The sequence below is a fragment of the Colius striatus genome, chromosome 2, assembly GCF_028858725.1.
Source record: "Colius striatus isolate bColStr4 chromosome 2, bColStr4.1.hap1, whole genome shotgun sequence".
NCBI classification, from domain to species: domain Eukaryota; kingdom Metazoa; phylum Chordata; class Aves; order Coliiformes; family Coliidae; genus Colius; species Colius striatus.
The window spans coordinates 94,738,690-94,764,721 of record NC_084760.1 but is presented as its reverse complement, the minus strand read 5'-3'; the positions used below and the strand labels follow the sequence as shown (position 1 = coordinate 94,764,721).

General features: G+C 37.0%; 1 protein-coding gene across 1 annotated transcript in view; it reads right to left on the bottom strand.

The window, feature by feature from the left end:
* Window positions 1-26,032, bottom strand: part of ALK (ALK receptor tyrosine kinase) — a 321,490-nt gene that overhangs the window by 201,019 nt on the left and 94,439 nt on the right. Inside the window, exon 3 of the mRNA XM_061989641.1 lies at window positions 21,306-21,470. Coding sequence (XP_061845625.1) covers window positions 21,306-21,470 — 165 coding nt within the window. The remainder of the gene's footprint in view (window positions 1-21,305; window positions 21,471-26,032) is intronic.

Here is a 26,032-nt window from a genome sequence, read left to right as displayed (position 1 = left end):
CTACAGATACCTAAATATATTGGCTTACAACAACCAAAATGTAAAACAAGTCTAAGAGCTTAAAAATTTTTTGCTTTGATGAAATTCTGTAAGCTAATGAGAGACATTTCCTGCAACTTAACAAATGCTAATTTCTGTCCCACATTTTTACATAACTCTAGAGAATAACCCAAATTACTACCATATTGAGCTAATATACCTTATATTTGCATGTTTCTGTCCCAAGTTAAGGAAGTGGAAGGAAAATTAAATTGAATGAGAACATATTGTCATCTATTAAGGAACTGCAGCCAGATTTTATAGCAGAAATTTCATGATAAAAAAAAAAAAAAACCAAAAAAACTTAAGTTTGGTCTATGTCTGATGTCACATACGACATGGACAGATAACATGTGCAAACATTAAAGATGTTAAGGGAAGTTACTTCTCTTTGGTTTTGGTTAAAGGAAAATGGAGCTTGCCAGTATATCTGCTGTATCAAAGTTCTCTATAGCTTTTGCCATTTCCACTAATATTGTTAGGATGAAAAATGACATAGTAAGACTTGTCTTAGAGAGGTCAGTTGCAAGTTTCTATGCTTTTAAGACCACTAAAACCCATCAAAGTAGAAGCTGCCACAAAAAGGAAACTCATAAAATACTTGTTCTAATGACAAATATCACTTAAACACAAAGGAAGATGTTCCTCTTTTACAGAAGATGGTACCTCATGGTGCTCAACCATGAGAAGCATTTTCAGAATCAAAGCAGAGAACTTTAAAAAAAAACATATAAAACTAATCAGATTTAATTTAGCTGATAATCTCAATGCTATAATAACTTGGTAACTGCAGACCTCATGTAATTACTGCATTATACTTTCTATGTTTGTCAACCCATTTTCAGGCACTAATTTACCAAATTATGATTGCTGTTTTTAGGAACTACGTTAGTTGAAACATAGAACCCTTGATTTAACTTGTTCTTGTCTTCAAAAATCTTTGCCAGTTTCATTTTTAGACTGGAATGGATATTTTCCTTATTTTTCTTTGAAGGAAAATAGCTTGTTCCATATACAAAGCAATTTTTTTACAGGCCAAAGAATGTTTATACAAGTTCATGTATATTTTTAAGTTGTCTTGCTACAACTTTTAACAAGAATAAAAAAAAAATCTAGGTTTAGTTAATTTAAACCAGTTATCATAATTTAATTATATTCACTGTGTTTAACTTGTAACATTTTCTCATTCAGGATAATTACTTCTGCTAATATTTTGAATTTTCTAAGGCAGAAAAATACACTCTCTCGAGTATTGTCAGCTGATGTCTCCACAACAATTAAATTTTCTAAGTAGATAGCCCTCAATAAAAACTAATAAGTTCCAAAGATAATAACTCAAGCAGCCATTCATAAAAATCAGTTCAAGTAAAATCCTGCAATGTAGCATATTTTTTTCTGTCTGCCCGACTCCTAACCCATGGCAGACTGACATGGATGAACTGTGTGGCCTCCTGTCCAGTTTATTGCACATCCATACAACACAACACTGTGAGAAGTAAAAATCTACTTCCTACTTTGGGACTGTAGGACAGATGAACAAAAATTTCATGGTTAGTTATTCACTGAGCAGTGACACTCAAATTTTCAGAGCTGAAAGCACATAATCCCACATATTGGCACAACAGACAATGACGTTCAGCTATGAATACTCCTCAAGAGGGGCGGCATGGGCTGTCCACATTTTTATTAGGATGAGGTTATCACAGAAAAAAACCCCATGTTGTTGAGATGTTTTATCAAGTTAAAATTTGATGAACCCAGGTTGGAAGAGATCTCAAAATATCACCTAATCTAACCTTTCCTGGGAAAGGGAGCCTAGGTGAGACTACTGAGCACTCTGCCTGATTGTATCTTGCAAGCCTCCAGCGATGGGGAAGTTCTTCCAATGAATGTTCTTACTGTAAAAAAATTCTTCCTTATGTTCAGATGAAACCTCTCTCAGTGAAACTTGTACCTGTTGCCCCTTCTCTTCTCCTTGATAAGAGAAAGCTCCCATCCCCTTTATAGCTGCTCTTTAAGTATTGTAATGAGGTCCCCCCTGAGCCTTCTCTTCTCCAGGGAGAAAAGACCTAACTCCTTCAGTCTTTCTTCATAAGGTAGGTTCTCCATCCCTTTGATCATCAAAATTATATTCTGTGTAAAGGGATCAGGTCCACATTTTTTGCACTGGTATGCATTTTTAATTTAAAAGGGAGGTTGGAGACAATTCTCATCCCTGAGAAGAGCACCATTAAAACCATACTACAGCACTGAAAACTCAATTCTGTTCTTTCTTTGACTTTGTTCACTACTCAGCAAAATGTCTTCTCGTTAATTATCGACTTCATCATTGAGGGACAGTTTAATCACAAGACTGTCTACAGTTCAGGCTATCACAGCATTACTAGCAGGGAATTTTGCACTGCATATAATTGGCCAAGTAATTAGAATACAACGTCCTTAACTGCTCAGTTACCAAACAGAAATGGTGCAGTGCTAGACTGGTGGAGAACTTGAAGGAACCAATGCAGCTGCCAAGGGCCCACTTTTACTTCTTCACAGTTTAACTAAGCAAACAGTACTGGTTGTGGACCGCCATGCTGTTCTCCTGTGAGGCAGTGAAAACACTTTCATTCTCTGATGTAAAAGCAAATTCAGCAAACTGATTGTATTTCAGGACATCCAAATCCACATGAAAATAAAAACATAAAAGCAGGATTACTGAAAAGCAGAGGAAACTGAGCATCCTGGCACCAATGTCAAGTCGGAGCCATTTTACTTGTATCGCTGCCAAAATTTACAACACTACCAATCATGTGGAACAGGGTGCAGTTGCAGGCTGGGAACTTATTACAGGACCTGCCTGGTCTGAGCTACAGATATTTTCAGCACACTGCAGTTCTGTGTAAATAGATGGGTGCAATACACTGCTGGGAAGAGCAACCCTGCTCTACTAATTGTGTTATGGGCAATCCAGAAGTTATCACAGTAGGGACTTCAGACCAAGAAGTACACATAACAGTAATATTAGGAAAGGCTGCTCTTCCAGCTGTTGATGGACAGTATGAAGTGCTATGTTAAAACTGGCTAGATTATCACCTCCCTTCACTGGAGCCCTTCACGTCTCTGATACTTTGTAATCCTTTTTCCTAATTCCATGATAAATGAATTTGTAGCCTGTATTAGTTCCCATGTTCCTTGGTCAACACTTCCTGCTCCTTCAGTTAGCTCTCTTCTGTAATTCAACACTTGCCTTTCTTTCTTCAAATATATTTAAGCACCAACATCCACTCTTCATGTCAGTAGACTAAAAAGAGCCATTTTGTAATCTTATCTGACGTGGCAAGATCTCTGCTCCTTAAGCATTATTCTAGAAGCCCTTTTCTACACCTATTCATGTTTTATATTTCCTTTCTCAAACTTAGCTGACTAGATTGATATACTGATATAGTATTCTTCATGAGGCACCTTACTGCTTTATGTAATGGCAGTAGCATATTATTCTCTCTTCCAGAAAATCTTCAGTCTTGCATGACTGCTGTGGCAATTAGCAGAAACTCCCAAGTCTCTCTTACCACTTCCAGTTCAGCCAATAAAACTCCTGCTTAGAACAGAATTTCTTACTGTGCTCTATGTATCATTTTTTTTTCGTTTTCTGATACAGTTTTTGCCTCGAGGACTCCAGTCCTAGAGGCATCACATTCCTCCTTACTCTATTGCACTGTTATATTAGCAATGACTCTCAATCCAACACAGCCACATTTACCCCATTGTTTTTGTGTTCTCTACACTGTCTACAGGCAGTGACTCAAATTCTTGTATCAATTGGTCCAATAATCCTACACCTTTCTCACTGCTCCTCCTTCAGGAGTTTTTTCAGCTTGTGAAGAATCTGCAATTGCCCACACATGCTTTCAAATACAACCACAGTGTTTCATTTGTATGGGAACAGGAGAGAAGAAAGAGAAGAAAGTTGTTAATGCAGGGCATTTGCTACTTGTCCTTGTTCACAAATTAAACCTTCCTTTAACAGAGCGAAATCTTTTATCGGATAGGCCCTACAGAAGGATGTTTTCTAGGTGAGAACAAAGGAAACTTTTTCAAGAAGCAGTTAATTCAATTGCTTGTTGCCTTAGTGCCCTGGTTACATTAAACCTGCACACTACAATTCTCACTGGAAGTAGAAATCATGAGCCAGACATAATCATTAAGGAAACTCAATCATGTTTATATTATTCAGATATAATCAGAAACAAATTGTACTTATAATTGTAAAGTGTTTGAAAAGCACAAAGCTTATAGTGTGGAGCTTGCCAATTCCCTTCCTTTATTGTAAGGCTACCAAAAAAATCCCCTGGACTCTCCATTTCTTTGTAGATTTGATTCAGCATAAAAGAAATCCTTTTGCTGCAGTCTCAAAAAAAATAAAAAACCCCTCGCCCCAAAAAAAGACCAAACCAAAAACCCAAAACAATCCTAAAGTAAGTGTATGGAATATTTATCATCGAGCACAAACAAATTGCTTTTGAGAAAGTGTCAGATGCAAAATTGTGATAATCTATGTATACACTCTGAAATAGTAACACTTTCTACAAACCAGTCTTTAAAATGTATTGAAAGTATAAGCAACACACAAATAGAACTTATTTTCTCTTCTGGAATCACATAAATTCATTCATCACTAATATAATTAGATGATTATATATGAAATTATAGATCAAATATCCTGCATGTATTAAGTAAATAATTTCCTTAAAGTAATGTAGCTACTTATGAAGAAAATGAATGCTAAACAGAAGCAGCACTGAATTTGAACAGGGCTATGCTACCTTACCTTAAGGTAGTTTAGGATGTTACCCAGAAGCTAATTTGATTTAGTATGAAGAATGTCCTAAACTTGTCCAAATGCTTGGATGAAAACAGACAAGCTTCCAAAGAAGTTAGCCATACACTTCACACATTTCACAAGAACAGGACATGCACAATCTTAAAACAAACCAGCCAAATTTGTATATTTAGCCATATAATTATGTTCCAGAGCTTTGCATAAATAACCTCTACTTATCAGGGATAGATACCTTATAAACTATATTACTTTAACAGTATCATTTTCTTGCTAAAAATCTAGAAAATTTTGCTATCTGAAGTAACGGAACAAAACAGTTAAGTACTTTATATCAACAGTATTTCAGGAAAGGTATTTTGTTTACAACAGAGGCCTAGACATTAAACAATCAATCTAAAGGTCACACAAATCAAAGACAGAAACTTAATGCAAGCTTTACAAGTTCCACATGTTCGTATGGTTATTTAATTAAGTACAGTTCAAGAATGTCCCCATTAACCAACAGGAGTTCTGAAAACACAGCCATAGGTACAGCCTTCACACTTCATGGGAAAAAAAAAAAAAAAAGGAGAATTTTGGACTTTAGATTAAAAAAAAAAAATAAAAAATCTGTTCTCACCGGAATCTAACAGATTCTGGAAAGCCCTAGTCATCATCTCAGCCTCACAAAGCCCTCAATATTCCTTCTATCTCTTTTTTTAATTACATGCTACTCCCAGTCTAAGTAAGTGTCCACTCCTTCCCTCAAGGACAAATGACTAAGACACTCTTCCTATATTCAGAGTACTTGGCTTGCCTGAAGAACTGTGTGACGTGAAAAGTCATACCTATTTCCCTGGGTACTTTATAGTTTGCAAAGTTACTATCTCTTTCTTTGGCAAACCATAGTTATGCAGTCGTACCAACAGTAAAAACTAACATCACCTATCATTAATCTCCAGCCCTCCAGCTTTTACCAACTCTGACATGCTTCCATTAAACTTCATGATTCATTGTAACATGATTTCAATTCAGTGACTAAACATATTTTCTTTGAATTAAGATTCACAACTACCCGAGACAAATGCTACTAAAACCATGGACTGTGTCATGGTGTTGAGTCAACACAACAGCAAATAAGGAAAAGTTTAGTCCAGAAGTAAGCTGGGATTTAACTCTTTTCTGAAATCGCTGCAGCAAGACCACTCTTAATGTCTTTAGCAACAATTAATTCTCAAAGCCAAAACAGCTGCACATTGCTGATGCTCTCCAGATGCAAGCTAAGGAATTAAATCACAGGATAATTCAATTGGAAAATTGCTTGTAATTATGGAGAATGCAGCGTCTGCTTGACTCCTCGTGGTGATTGGTAGTTGCTTTAAGAATAGTGAGGTAGTCTGTGCAATGCATAGCGAATATAAATAAGTAGCTGTGTTAGGAGAAATCTCATTTAGTTTCACAAAGATATGGGCATAATGTTGTTAAACCTGTATTTGCTGACATTAACGATAATCCATTTTCACTGTCCCATTACTGCCAACGACCCACTATTGTTACACACAGAACAGTAATATTAACTTATAGCACCTTCCCTCTGAAGGAACTCAAAGTACTTTGCAAACATATAGAACATGGTCCTTCTCTGAACAATGATGATGCAAACAGGATTTGTTCTTTTTCACCTCATTTAATATACATGCAAGCAAGCAGGCTTGTTCTAACATGTCATTTAAATTTCTGATGCCACAAAGTTGACAACTTCTGGAAATGAAAAAGGGTGCCCCTCCACTTCAAATATTAGAAGTAAAATTCTCAGTTATGAGTCAACAATAGAAGAGCCACACAAAGGTCTAGTCAGAGACCCTCTAGTGTTGACAACAAGGAAAAAAATCCAGAAGAAACTGATCTTTCAGATTGACAGTTACTGGTGCAAAAAAAAGCCATCTTGTCATCAGTAAAGTGAGCACATATATTCCTAAAATAACAGGATGATGTAGTTTCCCGCTCTCTCTGTAAAATAGCCTTACCAGAACTGATTCCTATTAGCATTATAGCATTTGACAGAGTCTGCTGACTATTTTAAAGAGTTTGCTCATTGGCAAACTGAGGAACAAAATGGCTGCTTTATGTGATCATATTCCTGCTGAATCAGTGATGGAATCGGAAAAACATCTAGAAATACTATTTTCCATTTTCCTGGTTTAACTGCTAAAATGCACAGCTATTACTTTATAGAAATACAGCTATATGGTATCCGTGGCTACTATGACACATTACTTGTGTTTAGTTACTGAAGTGTTTGCCTGATTTTTTTTTTCTTTACTTTAAAAAGCATTAACAGAAAAGCCTTTGGGGGGAAAAAAGATCAATTATTTACAAGTGGCATTAACAGAAAAGCCTTTGGGGGAAAAAAAGATCAATTATTTACAAGTGGCTTCACAAATCAAACATCCAATATCAAAATTGAAGTTGATATTTTTAGCACTATTAACTACATAATAATTAAAATCGATTACTAAGTCACAACCTCTCATTAAGTTGCTGCCAAGTGGGGGAAAATTCCTCAAAAGCAATTTTTTTTTTTCAAGTGATTGTAAATGATTCCCATCAATTAAAGAGACATCTGCTTATATGAAAAAGGTGATAAATTATCTCCTGTTCTTAGTGCTAAGCACTTTATAGACAAAAAGTGGTGCAGGTGAGAAATCCTTATAGTGGTTATCTCCACCTGAGAAGAGGCACAAACACCATTGTATAGGGGCCAGTGACTAAGTCATTCTGCATCTAGAACTATGTTCTGTGGTGACAATATGCTATCAAACAGATAACATGTTCTGTGAATTCAGTACTGCAAAGAGGCAAGCTTTGTATTTCAATTTAATAAAGTCCTTAAGCACATGCTGTAAGCATTTGATTAGTCCTAAGAAACAAACAGAAGTTCTTTGTGCATTTTACTGTCACACAGCAGATACTAGCCCTTAGCAGGACTGAGCCCTATAGCACAGTTTTTCAGATATGCTGCTCTTTCTACATGATACACCTCCTTTGCTGTTGCCCTATTTCTCCCCTCCTCAAGCTATATTCCAGTGGTTTAGGTTTTAATTCTGAAGACAAATAAATGGTGAGTTCCATCCCTAATTTAATATAATTTTCCAAATTGCAAAAAAGTTCACAAAATAGAAAGTTTCTTCCTCCCGAACTTGTTTCACAAGCTTGCAGTATAGATTGTCAAGCTGCTGTTGGTCCAATGCCAACTCTGTAAGGCATCAAAGGTAATTAACTGGATCACTCTCAGAAACATCTTGTGCAGAGATAAACCTCACTCTGGCCTCTGCTGTTTTCCACTGCCATGCATATCCTTCACTTCCCATATATAACAAGCACTAATTTCCCTCAAGTATACAGAGGTGGGAAAAAACAGTACATTACTTCCATGCCCTGTCACTCCAGCTGGAATCTCTAAGGCAAGAAAAACATTGCATCCATGTTTAAAAAAAAAAAATCTGTACCACCTCATGACAGTGTCAGGCTTTAAGGAACACCCCAGACTTCAGCTTAACGTGTTCTTTTAGCCAGATAATAAGAAACTAGGAGCTACTTCAGTATTTTCACAAACAGTTCCATGGTAAATACACCCGGGCAAGCAAAATGCCATTTTCAGTGATCTGTATCCCTTCATCCAGCAAGTTCAAGATGCTTTCAAAGAAGAACAAGAAGGATAATACCTGTAAAAGGTCAGAGGAGGAGGAGGGAATAGGAAAACGCTTTTCAGAACACATTGAAAGAAAAAAAAAGAACAAGGCTTTGATTACATTGCAGGAGTGAGAGTAATCTGTAGTTCTCTGAAGTTTCTGCACTCTGTGCTATTAATAGTTGTTTTAGCAATACACAATTCATATGTAACTTACTTTCATTTTTTAAGTGTGTTTGGCTTGCTGATAAAAGTAGCACACCAAGTAACTAACCAAGTAACCAACAAGTTAGTTAATTTTTGAAAGTTATTCAGGTCATTCTTGCTTCAACACCCACTAACAGCTTCACACTCAGGGTCAGTCTTTCGTGCTCCACACTCTCCAAGAGTCAAAGGATGTAACAGTAAATAACGCACATAGCAACTAATTTGTAGCTCTAATGCAGTACATTTCACCTGCTCACCCACAAAGCTCTTTGAAAGGTATCGTTTCACATAGATTTAAAAAAAACCAAAAACAACATAGTAGAGAGTGGTTAAAGGCACACTACAAATACTATTGAAAGCATATTAGCTCTCATAAAACTTTGCAATGGGATTACTCATCACTACAAGGAAAACCTGAATGCTGATCCCCAAAGTTTCATCTGTAGAGAAACACCTCTTAGTTCTGTCACCAAGTCCTGGCAAATACCTGCTGTACAACAGGAGGTTTAGTGTTAACAGAAGCTCTAATTCCACTACTAAATACCCAACATTTTAACTTATAGTTACTGAATTTCCCTTGATTTTAAGGCAATCAGGAACAATACTGATGAACCCAAGCACCCTGAATATTCAAAAAGTCCATATTCAACTCAGCTTTACATATGACAACAATTGATTGAGTCCCTTGGGTAGCAAACACCTACCATTAACCATTCATTCTGCACAATGACCACAGAGAGAACTGCCTGCAGCAACTCAAATGTCAACCTTGAAAAGGACTAGGGTACATTTTAGTCATCGTTTTCTTCAAAACCATTACAGTTATCACTTTTTTTTCCAAGAAATTTACAGGTAACTGGAACCCAGATTTTCCATTCTCTAGTTAGGTGATCAATTCCTTCAACAAAGATAAAAACTACACCTCTACTCACCTTTCTCCATGGATGTATAAAGCAATCAGCTACCTATGTGACACTAGTATTCATACTTAAATGTCCTTAAAGAAACTGGCTATTAAAAATGTTAATGGTTGCCATTCACTCAGCTGTTGCCACTAATTGCAAATAGCTTGGCATCCTTATTAAGTGGTTGTTTTTAGAATCTGCTCTTGCTTAACAAACACTCCTTTGGATTGGTTAGTCATTGGAAAGGTCATTACTTTAGATGGAAACCACAGCTTCTGAATTACCATATATAATATTTTATAGTCTTATTCTGGGACTTTTACTTTTAACCCTTAATTAATGATAAAACAAAAGATTCATAAATTATCTAAACTGTTGTTTCATCAGGAATCTTGATTTGACAATGACATGATACCACTAAATATATTACCCTTAGCCAGGTGGATAGATAAATCAACAACTACAGAATTAAAAGGGTTTTGAACTACTGTATAATTATGCAGTGAGGCAACCAGAATGATCTTTTATTTTCCCCTGATCTAAGAAAGTTTAGTATGTAAAATTCCAAGCTCTGTATGTCACAGTAAACTGCCACCTGTAACAAAGTGACTTTGTAGACATGCAGGAACAACTCAGGCCCTGTCCAAAGCTGGCAGCCTGAAAAGCTGTAAATTCTTAGGGCAGTTAAACATAAACCATCCTCTGCTTCCTCTCTTTTCACATCGTCAGAAGAAATACTGAGAGTGGAATTAAACCTGCATCATGATGTTGTTTTAACATGACATTTTTATTTCTTCAACACCCCGAATAAACGCCTTGAAAATAGAACATCCTTGAACCTTCATCTGCTCAAAATCAATACCAGAGTTCTGCAGCTTGAGCTTTTCTCTGATAAACAAAATTACTGTGACAGGTGAAAAAGAGTTGTGATCTAACCTTTATTATGCTGTTTATGTGCTTTGCAAGGCCCCAAATGACTGCGAGAGGTGACTATCTGTAGCATGCAACAAAATGCTTCCCGTCATTGCCCGACCTTTCCACTTCCCCATTGGAAGCACGAGAGCAGCAAGATGACCCACACTAAAAGCAACATACAAAGTGAGTTATTTTAATTCTGTCCTACATCAGGTTTATTCTTCTAACACAGGCAATGGCAAGGAACAAACCTTCTGGTTCTGATGTTTGAACACTCCTTCAAATCTGAAGAAGTCTACTCATCATCTTGTTTGCTTGTATTTATACAAGGTAATTAGAAAGATTCCCACAGAAGAGTGGGAAGACCTGCTCACAGCCATAAAATAGGAAGAAGAAAAAATGCAGAATGGCTAAAAGTCTGCAATTTCATTTCTTGAATATTTAAGGAAATGCCATTTAGAATTAAATGGTGCTTGCTTCTCTCATCTCTTTTGACACTGGAGCATTGAGCGAATAAAGCTGACTTTCATCTGGGCTGGCAAGTGATATGAACAATTAATATCAAGTCAAAACAATTTTAAAAAATAGTCTCTTTTCATTTTAACAAAAGACAGTAATTCATATTTATTTTCTTTTAAATTCTGTTTAATTAGAGAAGGTAAAAGACAAAAGTCAAGCATTTCTAGATTGCTTGCCTTTGATAGACAAGAAAGACTGTGTGATTCAGACTTCAAAGGACTTAGAAAAAGCAATTTCTTTACAAAGACAGGGATGCACAATGTAATTCACTGCACAGAAAAGCAGTGTTGCTTAACATAGGAATGAGGTATAGGACAGGAGATCCCAAATCAACAAGGTATTGTAGTATGCATCCCAGAAGACTTAAAACATAACACAGAGGGCTATATTGTGTTGCTCCCCTCTGCACAGTCTCTGACACAAGCATTTCTGGAGAGTGAGGGAATACTCTGGGAAGTCTGATCATAAGTTTTTTTCCTCTCCTGCTCTCCCAGTATAGCCATACTTGTGTTTGTACATTATACTATCTTTTAACCACTGTATTCTCAAAATAAGCAAAGAAAGAAAGTAGATTAAACTTCAGGGATAGCTTCTAACTCATGATCGAATGGATAATTATTCATTAGAATCCAGGCAAGTTGCTAGGGGCCACCTAAACAAGCATTGTATAGTATTAAGAAAATGTTTTTTTATAAAGATACAAAATAAAATGCTCACTCTGTATCTTATCTTTAACAGTGCAACCTTCTTTGGTTACTTCAAGTAGGATAAAATAAGCATGTTCCATTTAAGCTGCTATAAGAGAAAACTTGAGGTTTATATAGCTAAGCTCATAGGTTCCCCCCACCCTTCAAGGTAAAGGTAAATGAGACTACTTTCGTCAGGTCCAACATTAGCAATTTCTGTGAGATTTAGCCTCTGAAGGCATGTGCAGGGGAATAGTGCCTGCAACACCCCTGAAGTAGTACATGCAATTGCGTTTTTCCAAAAATGAGATATTATGCAAGCATTAGTACAAGCATATCCTTCATGGATTTCCATCTAAACAATGCAAATTTCAGAAAACCAAAACCAGACATTTTAAAAGAAATAAATTAAAAAATAAAAAATTCTATCTTCTCTTTCTTTACCCAAGTTTACCTGTCTAGATTAGGCAAAACAGTATAACAGTACTTGGGTTTAGCTTAGTCTGACCTATGATCTTTACTGAATGGCATTTTTGCTATCACAGTTCCAAATTCACAATTTTTTACTTCTATTTAATTAGTTGGGATTTGGTCTTGGAAAGAGTCATAATGGTAAAACCTCTTAGCTTTCAGAGTCCTGTGACTAATGTATTTTTAGAAAGGTCTGGAGTTTAAGCATAGATGTGTAAGATAGCTACTACAACACAACAGACAGATACATCATTGATGTGAAGAACAGTGAAAAATTCAAATTATTTTAAATTTACTGATACTTTTAACATAACCTCACAAAACAATTCTGTAGAAAATCCCACATGATAATGTCTATTTATTCTAAGTGGACCTAGCCAACTTCATGACAAAAATATTGTAGAGCAACAGGCATCAAACCATTAGTACTAGTTAAGGTGCAAGAGACACGAGTTTGGCATAGCTAATAACACTACTCCTCTTGGGCTACTCATTTAACCATACTGTGCTTTAGATTCTCTTTGATAGAGAAACACTTTTACCAACTCTTTAAAACCACACAAAGTGCCTTATTTAGTAGAGCATTCTCAGAGCCTCATAGGTAAAGTGTGAAAGGAGGAGAGTAACTGGCAATGGCTGTAATTAGACTACAGTTGGTAAGGAGTGGCAATATGCAGCCAAGTGGCTGCGAGGCTTACAGTGTCTTGATGATACTCCTTTATTGTAAATTGTATCTTTATGTTCAGAGATGCATGTGTAAGCTGTCACTGGCATGGGAAAAAATAATAGAGAAAATAGGTGTATCAGGCAGGCTAGAAAGAAACTAAAACTATCAACAATTTTTTTAATATTCTTTGCACAAATGAGTTTTCTATACTCAAAGAGATCAAATAAAAGTCCTCCAAACATCACATATGCATGAATGTACACAAGCATTTGTAGATGGAGAACACTGCTCCTATATCACAGAGGAAAAAAGAAAAAAGAACAAACAACAAAAAACTTACAAATGTGTGTTAATCCAATAGTCTTTTCCTATAAAAAGGTCAAACACAGCCAAGAGCAGGATATGCTTCACTCCAGCTGTCCTTTTAATATGCTTCTGAACTTGCCAAGGAGAAAGCATCTCAGAGTGGGAAAGAGACCATTTTACAACCATTTAGACCATTTATTGTTCATTGTCTATGCCTTTTCTGGATATACTTGTTGAAGTACATTAGTCAGAGGTATGCAGCAAACCATTAGAGCATACTAACACCTGATGCACACTGAAATTAATTTTTCTTTTTGAGCTTGGGCAACAGAATGCTTCACATGGAGTTGCGTGCAAGTCTTCAGTGAATTAAGGAATGAGCAAACAAGATTTCTAAAATCAACAAACCCACGTGCTTATCCATAGCCTGTATAAATACATACCTACTCTATAAACAAACACACTGTCCTACAGCAAGACAATAATTTGCCTCTTTAGAGTAGGCTCTTTAAGGGGAAATAATTTTACAATAACAAAGCACAAGTGTAGTACTAATGAGAAGAGCAAGCTGCAAAACATGAAGAACACCTGGTCTATTTCTTGAACTTACAGAGCACGAGCTGGAATCTGACCATCATAAAAAGGCTGCATTTTTTTTCCTTCACAGCCTAATGGATTCTGGAAGCAAATTTAGTTTGCATTTAGTGTACTAACGTTGCATAAATTCCTATGGGGCTGTGTTGTAACGCTTGATGTGTATACATTGCCAAGTTGAGCATCAAAATTTAAATCTCAACTAGAAAAGCCAGAACTATTCACTGTAAAAAAAATTTCTTATGTAAACAGAGAGGGTTTTAAAAAAGAACTTAATAGTTATCCCTATGAATCCATAAATCTCTCATAAGATCGATGTGTACTTTTGAGTCTATGTGTTGCTTCCAGATCTCAATTAAGGCTTCTACCACTTCACTTCTCATTTGTAGCTGACCCTTCAACTCACACACAACTACTAATTCTACTGTGACTGAATCCCACTTGACTAAACAAAAGTGTGAAAGTTTTCAAATCTTCACAGGATACCTGTTGTTTATCTGAATACTTATAAATAATAAAACTAAGATGGCCTCATACAATAGCAGTATCTTTTTAAGGACTATTTAACCATCTATATTGAAACTTTGCAGGCTAGCCTGATTAAGGCTCTTCTCCAGCATTAAAAAGAGGGGTGCAATAAACATTCATGTCTGAAGGCTTTTTGTCAAAATTCATGATAGGTACAAAACCATTTTTTTTCCAAAAGAGAAATTCTCCTGAGAAGGCAACTCTGGCACTTTTTTCAGATCCACGCTGTCAAAACCTCAAACTCAGTGTAACGATTTACTAAAGAAAAGACAAAAACTCTGATACGGTGTTTAAAAGGCACATGGGATAGATCAATTCTATAAGATCAAGGCATATCCTCAAACCAATGTTGAGGATTAATGTAAAGGGAAGACTTTTGTCTGTCTAGCATGTTTTCAACTACTCTTTACCCTTTATTGTTTCCCCCTGGTAAATAGCAACCTTTTTTTCCGACAGATTTTTTCCCCCTCCCAACTTTTAGTAGAATTCTAAATGTTAACAAGTTTTTTTTTCTGAATCCTATATGAAAAATAACTTCTCAACTACTTACCTCTTGCAAGCCCACTTTGCAAGCCTACTCTACTGTTTTGTTAATAAAGTAATAACCTGAAACAAAATATTTATTGTCTTTTATTATCTGCCTTATTCTTCTTTGTCTGAAGCATCATAAATTAAAGTCAACAGCCATTTTATAATCTTGCAGTTCATTATCCCTCATCTGCTAATATGCTCCGTGCCTCAGCCTTGCTCCATTTCTTTGGCAATAATTACAAAAATCAAAACCTCATTAACACAGTGTGCAGATACTTTCTGTTTCAGGACTTACGCGAGAGATTTTCAACTAATCAGTGATGGGTTAGGACACTGTCCTCATTCATCTCCCACTTCCCCTGCCACCCTTCATGAAAGTTTAATCTACATTTTCCATTAAGGAGTTGGCTCAATTGGTGTTCAAATTTGCAGGGTGGCTTATTACTTTTCTGATTCTTATTTGAAATGGTGGCCATATCTCTCCAGCATATCTCTTCATCTGAAGTTTTTATCAAGAAGCTGGATATTTTCATGCTCCTGAAATCTTCAGATACCAAAAGCAGAAATTCACTTACTTTACCTAGAATCACAAGATTTAAAAGCACAGCAGGCAACCTGCTTGCATCCATAGTTAGGAGTGGTCAAGCCTCTAATCCTTCCAGTTTAGAATTGCATTTTCAGTTGCAAACAGATCACTGACATTTGATCAAGCACAGACCTGAATCCAGTTTGTGTGTATTTGTTTTGGGTCCATCTGCTGCTGGCCCTTCCCCCTCTAATACACAAGAATAACTTTGTATTAGAGATTTCTCTCTTCTTCTTCCTTGTAAAGTTTTACTTGCAAAGTTTTACTTGTAAAGTAGCCACAACGGTTCTCCCAGATCAGGGACCACAATTATTACCCTCTACAAGTCCACGGGTAAACACAATGTTGCTGACAGGAAGTTGAGCCAGTGCCTCTGGAGGAAGGAAAATACAAGCATCGTGATGTGGTGGCAGGAGAGATGATTTCTGGAAAAGCACACTTTCTGATGTATGTTCAACCCCCTGCTACTCAAAGCTGTATCCCAGAGGCTGCCACAGTACAGAAAAACCTGGGTTTGAATCAAGTTGAGAGGCACAGAATTTATGGCTAGTTTGACCCTTCTCAAGTTTATCCGAGAGGCAAATGACTCTCTCAATTGAGCACGACAGACACATAATCCACACAGCTGCAAAATGTAACTTCTTGGTCTGCAAACTCTGTCATTCTGACCACAAGCCAGGTTGTCTAACCTGCCTCCTTAGGAAATACTGCCACAGTTGCAAGATCTCCAATTCCCTCATATTTCATTACGATAGACTGCAGTACATTTGCTGGTATAATACATGAAGAAGAATCATAAATAATTAAGAATTAATCACACTTGTCAAAATAAATAAATGCAGTCAGTGATGCAGAATGCTTGAATTTTTTATAGCATCTTTTTGCTTATTCATGAATTAAAAGAAGTCTAGTAATCCACAATGGATTGCCTACTCAATTACAACACATACAGGCCTGATTCATATCCCAATAGTGCAGGCTTTCCTGTCAATCTTTAGCACATCAGTGGAAATTTAGCCTTAAATCTCTGATGCTGCAAAAGGTTACATAAGTTTGATTTGGAAATATTAGCAACTCCAGCAAGTCTTCATGTACTGTGTCCAGGGCCTAGCCTGCAAGTAAACTAGTGATTCTGTCACCCACTGGTCCACTCACAAGATGGCAGGGAATGGAGGAGAGTGAAACATTTTAGCAAAAAAATTCCCAAAACATCCCACAAAGTACCTTGATAACCTCCTTTCTGTAGATCTCCACAGAGACTCAATCCTGCAAGTTCTACCTACCAAATATCACCATTTTTGCATGGTTTGACTCCATTCACAAGGTTTTAACAGAACAAGAAAATTGTCTGAAATTCTTAGTGCCTTTCTCTCCTTTTTCAAAGGAAAGAAAAAACTGAGCTGGGAGGTGACGGAGGGACACACCACCACACCAATTCTACCAGCACTGACCAAAGACCCATTAACTTCAGACATCTGGCTCAGAAAACAGGCTGGTGTAGGTACATAGGAAAGAATATATGAACAGGGAGAGCAAACAGTTGTACTTCTCCCACCCTGGCCTTCAGGGATTTATTGTCCAAGGACTTTCTGAGCCAGAAATGTAGTCTTGAGAACTTTGTAACTAGTTTTCTTCTCTGTACATATCCTGTCAATTTGCACATTCATGGAATATTTTAGCACCAATAATATGCTGTGGGAAAATGCTCCACAGCTTTATTGTTATACACTGAAGAAGCTCCTTGTTTTGAACGTAACATCCACTAATTTCATCTGATGCTGTCCAATTCTCTGTATAGAAAAAATAATGAATATTCCTTCTGTATGAATCCTTTCAGTGCTTAATAAAGTTTTGGGAGTTTATAAACCTTCAGACATCTTTTATAAAACAGAAAATTCTGTGATTTTTATAAAACTCTGACATCTATTCCTTTAGATGTTTCTTGCTGGCAGAGTAGTTTTAGTTTAAGTGTTCCTAAGAGATGGCCATAAGATACTTTAGATCATCCTTGTTTCCATTCTTTTAACAACTTTCCCAGCTGTACTAAGTGATTTTTGATGGGAACTAGAACAGAACAGTGTATTCTAGATACCACACATTTATACTACAGCATATTGTTCCTATTTTCTACTCCCTTCCCAGTAAATTCCAACACCACATTTACTTTGTGACTGATACTGAGTTGACGTTTTCACAGCTCTGTTCTTGCCCAAAAAATCAGCCTAAGTGATTACAATCAGCTGAGAATCTGTTCTTATACATGCCAAACTCTGACTGTATCTCCCATCACCTTAATTTAAACAATCTACACTAAATTTCACTTGACACTACTATTTGGTTAATCATCCTTTTTTTTCCTTGCAAACCAGACCTCCAATCTTTTACCCTGAATAATTTAATATTAGACTTTCCCACCTCACCATCTATTCCTATTCAGAAGATCAATGATTTGTGTGACACGTGCTGAATACGCTGAGTGGGAATGCTCAGATGTGACTGTAACTAAACACTGAGACACCTGAAACTAGTTCCTCCACTAGGTAGCTTGATTCATGCTGATATGTTCTGATTCCTCAAGACTGAGCTGCATCACACTGTGAGGACAGGGGCAAAATACAGTTCTTCCAATGCCTCTCTTTGGGAGATCTACCAATGATTTCCTACTGAACCTTTTACAGAAACTTTTATGAAGCATAATGAACCATACCCAAGGCATTTGTCTCTATCAATGTCTTGACAGAACTTGATAGCCAAGTGACAAGGATGAGCTAAACCATTCCAAAATCTAGTTATGCTATCTGTTTATCTCTGGGCATTACTGTCTGCAAAGGAGATAAAATGAGATTGAGATAATTGGAAGTACAATTTGCAGGAAACAGTGGGGGTTGGAATTACTGTGCTTAATTATTTCAGATTGAAACAGACCACACAACTATCTGTGCCAAGCAGCTGTAATTAAAGTGATTTAAAATAAAGAGATGCTAGCTCCAAGTGTTGATTTTCAAATGAGTCTTTATACACACAAGTTACAGTCATCTATGAGTTGCAGACCCACAGCTCTACCAAAGAGTTTAAGAGAAAATTACCAACACATCAAATAATCAAAAAAACCCCTTCCAAATCACAAAAATAAAGGCACAAAAAAAACCCCAAACACAAAAACCAAACAAGCAAATAAAACAATCGACCCTGGCACCCCACAAATCTAAACCCATTCAATGTGACACTGAGTACTTGTCCCTTGGAACAGGAGAAAACAGCAGGAGACAAGCTTCAACCTAAATTGCTTATACTGAAGATAAAGGAAAAAAATACCTAAACTTTCGGCTTAGAAATGGAATTTTATCACAATTGGCAATTGGAAATAATCAACCAATACTACCCTTGTTTTTGGGCTACGGGGCCAGTCAATGGTTTCCCCTTCTTCTGTTTTGACAGACATACAACACCAAATACAGACAAAGGTGTAACTTGACATAATCACAGAATGGTAGGGGTTGAAAGGGACTTCTAAGGATCATCTAGTCCTATCTCCCTGCTTAACCAGGTTCACCTTGATCAGGTCACACAGGAATGTGTCCAGGCAGATTTTGAAAATCTCCAGAGGAGGAGACTCCACATCCTCCCTGGGCTGCCTGTGCCAGGGCTCCCTCATCCTCATAGGAAAGAAATTTTTTAAGTGGAACTTTCTATGTTCCAGCTTTTGTCCGTTACCCCTTGTCCTACCACTAGACACTACAGGAAAAAGTGTTGCCTCATCCTCTTGATGTACACCTTTCAAATACTTGTAAGTATCAATGAGATTCCCCCTCAGTCTCCTCTTTTCTAGACTAAACAGCCCCAGTTCCCACAGCCTTTCCTCGTAAGAAAGATGCTCCATTCCCCTGATCATCTTGGTGGCCTTGCACTGGACTCTCTCCATAAGTTCCCTGTCCGTGTTGAGACAAGAATACAAAAAGGTCAGAAAGAATGCAAAAGAAACACACATCAACAATATGCAGCAGCACTGCAACCTGGCCAGATCCTTAAACTGAAACAATATATTTATATCTTTGTGTGGTTTCCCCATTTTTTTCTCCACTCCAGGAAACTGACAGCTACTCTTCTCAATTCAAAACAGTCAGGTTTTAATTTCTAAATTTCAGCAGCAGCCAGCTTGCTCTAGAATTTAAGAAAGAGAACAAGAACAGATGTTCCAGTTTACCTCAAACTTTTACTTAACCGCATTTTTGTGGCATAGTATTTTAGCATGCTCATGTATGTTCTTTGATGTGAAAATTAGAAGATATTTGCATGCATCACAAATGTGGTCCATCTGCTTTACACACAACACTGATCCCACCAAAAAGACTCGGTTTGCTGATGAATTAGTGCTTAAGCAATGGGCCTTAAAAGTTAATTTTTAATGGCTATCTAGGGAAAAGAACTATACTATTGATATGCATGAGAACACAGAATTAAAGAACATGAACAAAAATATGACACTGAAACTTTTCCTCAGCATTTGCCTGAACTTAAAAACTGTTACAAGCAGTCAGACTGCAGGACTACAAAGTCAAATGGTATCTCTGATGGTATCTACTACGAAAAGAATTCTTTCACCTACAGTTTTCTGTACAAGAGGCTTCTTGAGTCAGGCACTGTAAAAAGACTACTGAATTAAATAACCAGTGAGTAATGTATTTTTCAAGAATTCATCTGATCTTTCTTTCTTTCTTTCAACTTAAGCAAGTTTCTGGCGTCTAACACATTAATTCATGCATATTATTACCACAGTTTATTTGGGTACTACATGAAAAATATCTCCTCTTTCTTGTTCTGTACCTAGCACACTAACTTCACGTCTACTTCCCATTACTCTTCAGTAGTGTGTTTTTATAGACCTCTAAGTTCTACCATCACAAACAGAATAAACCATCTTTGTCTGTTTAGTTTTCTTTTTAATATGGAAACTATTCCATATACCTGATAATCTTTGCTGTGCTTCTCTACTCTTGCTTGTTTGCCTGGATAAAGCCTGTAGCCTTAACTCCGCTGTTTCAATTTTTTAGCTCCATTCTCAAAGCCAGCCAGGCCTTACAGGGAGAAGTTTCAATCCCATGTCACTAACAGCAGGAAGTATGTTAAGAATCTTCCTGCTTTCCCAGCACACATATATCTAAAATTCTTCTTTTCTTTTTAACTTATAATCCTAATGAAATATGCTGCTGTACACAGATCTGATTGTGAGCAGGAAAAATAATTCCAAAACCCCAAGTTTTCTTCAAGAAAGGACAAAAGTCTGTTATACTCTCCTCTCTTCAGGCTCCTCAACTCTACCTTTAGAGACAGGAAACTTTTCTTGTATTAAGAGCAAAACTCAGCTCTTGTCTTCTTACCAAACAGAAAACCTAAGCCTTGGACACAAGGATATTGTCTAAAATGGTCTGGCAAAGAAGCAAGCAGTGAACAGGACCTACAGCAGCCGTGGTAAAACCAAGCTATTTTATTCATCTCTTCCAAACATTGAATGATCTTAAACATAGGCATCATAATGCTGCCTTCATCCAAAAACCATTCTGGCCTGGGTCAGCCTGACGCAGATTTTACACAATACTATATTTGACATTTTGCTTCCCATATATATGATGCAGATTAGCTTTAGACAAAACCAGATCTTTCATGGTCAGAGTGTCTCCCTTTGTCACACTGTATTCACTATCTGCTGCAGTAAAAGGATTATAACTCTCAAATAACTTAGAAGGACAAGTTTGTTTGGGTGGGGTTTGGGATTTTTTCACAAGAGGGAGTGAGGGTGGTTTTATGTTTAAAGCTAACCACTAGATTAAAGGCATTGTATCATTGTATTCATCTTACCTTTAGGTGTATTCTCAGAGTGATCTCTCTCCGGCCCATCCGGGATGTTCAGCTGTGAGATCTCCTCTGCACTCAGCCTGACCCAGGCATTCTTGGAAGATTCCTGATCTTTTGACGAAACGGAATATTCCAGCTCACAAGGAGATTCAAAATTGCAGTCAAATACTGGGAAAAAAAAAACAAAACAAAAAAAGAAACAGACATAGAACATACCAAGTTAATTAAATCCAGCTTCCTCTGTGATGGTACAAATGAATGTACACATTCATTTTACACTTTAGTAAGTTACGGCTTGCTTTTTTCCATAATGAGGTAGAAAGAAATAGAGAAAGTCCATAAACAGACAGGCAAAAATGTGTCTGAAATAGTTCATTATGGAGGTAGCCTCAAATCAAGAGGAAGGCCCAAGAGCCGGTGGAAAGGCATCATCTAAACTGAAAGGGAATTAACTTAGTCCATTGATGAAATGGAACAGAAAGCCAGTCTCTTCCAGGATGTTGGTTCAAATTCAACTGGGACCATTACAGTGCAAAGTCTACTAACGTGCTTCACATGCATGTTCTGTTTCAGCAAGCACAGGATTCTACAAAGCAAGCCATATATCCTGGGTGTACGGGACATGCCGAATACAGCATGGGTAGCCATAGGAACTGTCTCCTGCAAAGCAACCTTTTGACCCCTTGGGTTTGAAATGCTTTACTGTGGGAGCAGAAGCTTGATCTGCTGCTGCAAAACTTTAGCCTCCAGGCAGTACAGCCAGCATCTGGCTCCATTACCGACATTTCTTTTTGAGATGTTTCTTTTTCAGAAACCAATTACCCTGCTGGTGCAACTAAGATTCACTTCTGTCCTGGTTTCAGCTGGGATAAAGTAAATTTTCTCCTTAGCAGCTGATACAGTGCTGTGTTTTAGATTTAGTGTGAGAATAACATTAATAACACACTGATGGGTTAGTTGTTGCTAAGTAGTTCTTATCCTAAATCAAGGATTTTCCAGTTTACCAGACTCTGCAGGCAAACAGGTGCACAAGAAGCTCTGAGGGAGCATGGCTGGGACAACTGACTCAAACTAGACAAAGGGCTATTCCACAGCGTAGAGTGGCAGGCCCAGTATATAAATTGGGGGAGTTGTCCAGGAGGGGCAGATCGCTGCTTGTGCATCAGTCAGGAGGCTATGAGCAACTGCATTTGACATCACTTGTTTTGCTTTGGTTTTGGTGGTTTTTTTCCATTGGGTTTTATTTATTTCATTATATTCCTTGTCATTACTATTATTATGTTTTATTGTTGCAGTTTTAATTGCTATATTTAATTTCATTTTAATTATGAAACTGTTCTCATCTCAATCCATGAGTTTTACCTTTTTTCCTGATTTTACTCCCTATCTCATTGGGAGGAGGGGAAGAGTGAGCAAGCAACTAGGTGGTACTCAGCTGATGGCTAGGGCCGAACCACAACAACTTACCAGTATCCAGTTCACTACGATATCATAATTCAAGTTAACACAACATGCAGCGATAGCCTGTGTAGACTTTTCTTTTAATAGCCAATATCACTAAATTTTCTGAAATTCCTTATATATACTTGTTTTTCACACTACAGTCAGCACTCAACATGACACTCAGTAATTAAATGTTTCTGAAAAATCTAGATCCACTTGAAAAAGCCCATCAAAAAAACTCATCTTTTTTTCTGACTTTTCTACATTGTCTACTGTCCTGCCATGGAAGTGGAACAAATAATCTGAATTGTCATTAGTCAAATTAACTAATTTTTTTTTTAAAGCTTCAATTACATTCTCTATTAAACATCTAATTTCTTCTTAGTGTACACGGATTTATGTAGTTCAGCCTATTCTCCTGGTGATATAACATTTTCTAATCTGAAGGTTAATACTTTTGCCCTCTTGCTATACTTTTCCCAGCTAATTTCCATTTTTAACACCAAGCTGGAAGGAGCAGAGTCTATTTTTCCAGCTTATATTTGATTTTCTTAATCAGGTGCTTTATCCTTCACTCGACATTTCAAATGCTTCACAACACTATGGAAGCCATATAATGTAACGATTCTATGTACCCCACAAGCAGCAGTAACATAGATTATACTTATTTCCTTAAACTTGAATGCACAAGTCACTACCTTCTTCAGGTCTCTAGGTTATCAATATAAATGTCACAATACATGAAGCACACTTTGAAACAGGCATCAGGGAACAGTGGATACGTTCATGCTAAACAGCTCACTACTACAATACAGTACCAAAATCTCTGATTACTTGCTTCTAGTCCCTTAGATATTCTTTAAAAAGAAAAAAAACCCAAAAACCAAACTGCATACCCAACATTTCTTTAACCCTATAAAGTGTTAAGAGCTTATTAAACTTTGTATCAAAGCCAAAATGGACAAAAGAACAATCAAACTCTCAACAATGTTACAGAAGTCATATCAACATAACTGTTAGGGAGAACACCTTGAGTATTATCTGCTTCAAGGCACTGTCAAAAAAAGGTGTTGAGGGCAGAAACACAGCTCATGCAAGGACTTTTTTGACAGAAACGACTGGTTGAGGGGAAAGCCCTGGTCAAGGACAACTCAGAGCGAGAGCGCTCATTTCAAATCAACTTTTTCATGCTTCATGGGCCTCTCTTCCCTTTCAATCTCTTGTATTTTCACAAGCTTTCCAGCAGTCACTGCTTGCTTCCACTCCTCTCTTATCCAGCTGCTGGTAACAGAAGCCTTTGTGCATTCTCATCCTCTTGCCCTCAAGCGGAGGAGCCCTCCATGGATACCCACAAGGCCCTCTCGTTTTCCTCCTTCAGTTCTTGCCCCCTGACACTGTGATTATGGTGTCTGTAAGTGCTCAGCTCCCCTGTTCAGTCTCAATTTCCAGAACTTCCTCCTCAAAAGAGAGCTATCAATCAATTGTGGAGCCCTGAAAACAGCAGGCCTCTGACCTACAACTGAGACAACTTAATTGGGGTATGTGATTAAATAACAGTCATCACGTTTAGTGTTATGACCCCTGCAGACAACTGAAGCCTCTGCCTGAAGGGAGTAAGCAAAGGAAAAAAGGCACGTAGCAAAACCATTTCTTTCCCTTGCAATGAGTACCCTACAGAGAGGTGGACACAATCTGAAGTGTCTGTTGTGGTCAAATTGAATGGCCTTCACAACAAGTTATTCCTTGAAAGAGGAGGAGACTATTTGCCTCATACATCTGGAACTGAGATTTGTGGAAAATGTACTTGCATCTTTTACAGAATTTTGTAGTCCCTCCACATCACCATAATGTCCAAACTCTTCATAGGCATTTATTTAAATTAATCTCATATAATTTTCACACAATTTCACAAATTTCATTGCTATTATCCTATTCAATACAGAGAAATTATGACAAAGAAACACTATCTGATGCAATACAGCAAAATCTAGGCAAACAGCATCCAATCTTCCAAGCCTAACATTAACTTCCTACCCTCAGGCTTTTCTTCTCTCACATCGTCCTTCACTACTGACAATATAATACATTTAAAAAAAAAAAGTATTATACACAATACATACATTTTTTTCACTGATAAGCTAGCTGCTCTTGGTGTGGTAGCTGCTACAAGACCATACAAACCACATTTGCAAATACAGAGCCTTCACAATAATTGCTGACACAAATCACCTGCCATTTTTTATGCCTCTGCATTTTAAAAAAAGTCCTTTTCCTTCCTTTTTACTTTTGTCTTACAGTGTTTAAATGGGACACCAAGTTTCTTTTTTCTGGCCCAGGTAAGCACATAAAAAAGGAGCCTATGGCTTTGGAAGCTGAATAAAAGCCATTCTGCCCTTTTCCCAAAAACAGCAGACACTGCAGGAAAGGTAATTAAATCTAATGCAACTTTTAGTGATTATTTTTTAAATCTACTACCAACATAAATTGACTAGGTATAAAGCTTCAGGACTTGAATAGTGTGCCTAGTCAGTAAAGCAGAGGGGTTTGTGATATTAGGTGGATTTTTTTTTTAAGACATGACACAGTTTTATATCCACAATACGCACTAATGCCACAGCTACACTGACATGACAGATCCTAAAGGTTCTGTAGGAATTTCAGTTCCTGTAAATTGTGAAGTCTTTTTTAAAATATATAGCAAAAAAACCCATCCAAACCCCTGACCAACAGTCTTTTGCATCTTCTATTATTGAACACTATAGAGACAGAACAGTTAACTTATTAGAAGACTATTCTATCATTATTATACCCTTAAAGAGGAAACAAAAGTGATGCTTATAATCAAATTAAGGTAAACTCCTGTTTAAGAAAGGCTACAGACATTGATAATCTCCATTTCTGGTGTATAAGAAGATACAGGATACCCATCATAGACTGAAAAGTAAATAGAGCTACTATCCAATTGAAAAGGAAATGGAAACCGTGTGTGTCTCATGATGTTAGAGTCTTGCAAGTGCTCCAATTTGCTTATTTTTAATCAACATACCTAACAGCAATAATTTGTGCACAAACAACTAAAATATCTGGCAACTGCATCTGTTTCAATTAAACTGATTAGACATTTCTAATAAACAAATTACTTAAAATAGCAATATAAATAATACACCAGGAAATATCCTTTTACAGTGCTGCAGGACAGATTATGGATCATTTGCTTTTTGGATCATCTTAGATAATTTGTGTAACTACACATCACAGAAACATGCCTTATTTAGAATAAAAATATT